This window comes from Aptenodytes forsteri, unplaced genomic scaffold (assembly GCF_000699145.1).
Source record: "Aptenodytes forsteri isolate BGI_AS27 unplaced genomic scaffold, ASM69914v1 Scaffold19, whole genome shotgun sequence".
In the NCBI taxonomy this organism is placed as follows: Eukaryota; Metazoa; Chordata; class Aves; order Sphenisciformes; family Spheniscidae; genus Aptenodytes; species Aptenodytes forsteri.
In genome coordinates this window covers 285969-287565 of record NW_008795327.1, presented here as the reverse complement: position 1 = coordinate 287565, position 1597 = coordinate 285969, and the positions used below count along the sequence as shown (strand labels likewise).

The window sequence follows — 1597 nt, the reverse complement described above, 5'->3', positions numbered from 1 at the left end:
CGGGCAGGCGAAGGCAGGGGGGGACCGGCCGCCATTGGCATTGGGGGGCCCAGACGGCTGGAAAGAGGGGTGGGAGAGAAATAACAAAGCTGTAAATCATGACACAAAACATGCATTCATTTTATTCACAAAAACAGCCTGGATCGCTAAAACATTACAAACCATTTCAATTACAGCCTGGATCGCTAAAACATTACAAACAGCATTTCAATTTAATGCTGTAGAGAGAGCTGGAGAGACGGGGATTTGAACAGAAGAGAAATATCACTTTTCGTAACTGCTTCAGCACAGGTCCTGCAATATTATTTTTATTTTGATTTTAACTTCAGTAAGTTTACAAAAATTACTTCTAGGAGTAAACCATTGCAATTAGGAGGTTTTTCTGTACGCAGTGTTTCTTGTTCTATATTAATAAACTAACAATGACTTTTTTTTCTTTTTTTTTTTAATTCTTTTTTCCTTTTTCAAAGACCGCCAGTTGTGTAGCAATTGTTTTCTTCCACCTTTTATACCAAACCTCTTGCGGGTTAAACTTACATAGGTGAATGGCTAGGAAAAGGGATACTACATCGCTTTAAACATATTCTCATAGTGTTTCTTGTTCTATATTAATAAACTAACAATGACTTTTTTTTCTTTTTTTTTTTAATTCTTTTTTCCTTTTTCAAAGACCGCCAGTTGTGTAGCAATTGTTTTCTTCCACCTTTTATACCAAACCTCTTGCGGGTTAAACTTACATAGGTGAATGGCTAGGAAAAGGGATACTACATCGCTTTAAACATATTCTCATTTATAAACATGAAGTTGAGGCACTCTAGAAACTATCCACTCTATGTTTGGTGGGAAAGAATCAAATAAAAAGTATAAATGAGGGTGCAATTAAACAACTGTGCTAAATTACAGTAGTGCTTATTAGTAACTAGATTTTAAAAGGTTACTGTAAATTTACATTCCCTACACAAGTACTGCATCTTTCACACATAAACAACATCAACACCAAAACACAGAAAGAAACTGATTGTCCATACTCTGTCTATTAAGTCTTGGTACTTTACAGATCCATTGTTTTTTTCTTTTAATTATTTTTATTTGAAAAGCAGTTAAATGTCTGACTAGGACTTGAAGATGTTAAAACGAACGCAAAAAAAAAAAAATTATAAAAACAGGAATGAGATTTGCGAGAAAATATTTTTGGTTCTAAAGAGACACAGGTGCATCCATTCATTTCAGCCAAAAATCCCTTGCCTGAGACAACACAAGCAAGCAGTGACATTGCACTTGGATGACAGAGCTTTGGGATCCCCGTTCCTACTGGAACCATCTGAACGCGGCTCCTGTAGGAAGCATCACCTTCTGGAAAGGAAGAGAGACAGGGAGGGGGGACAGAAGAAGAAGGGACAAGGCGTTAGGTCGGGTCCGGCGCACAGCCGCGCGGCACGAGGGTTGTGCACCCGTGCCCCCCCGCCCCATCCCCATCCCGGCATCCCAGTCACTGGCCTTGGGACAGACCCAACCCGGGCTCGGCATCCCCCAGACACGGTCAGGCATCCCAAGGCTTCCAGCCCGCCGGCAAATGCCGGGATGCCGGCCGGAGGGA

At 40.9% G+C, this 1597-nt stretch overlaps 1 protein-coding gene across 1 annotated transcript in view; it reads right to left on the bottom strand.

Moving 5' to 3' along the window:
* Positions 1-621: 621 nt before the first annotated feature.
* Positions 622-1597, bottom strand: part of CXXC5 (CXXC finger protein 5) — a 6836-nt gene continuing 5860 nt past the window's right edge. Inside the window, exon 2 of the mRNA XM_009280063.1 lies at positions 622-1353. Coding sequence (XP_009278338.1) covers positions 1309-1353 — 45 coding nt within the window. The 3' untranslated portion in view covers positions 622-1308. The remainder of the gene's footprint in view (positions 1354-1597) is intronic.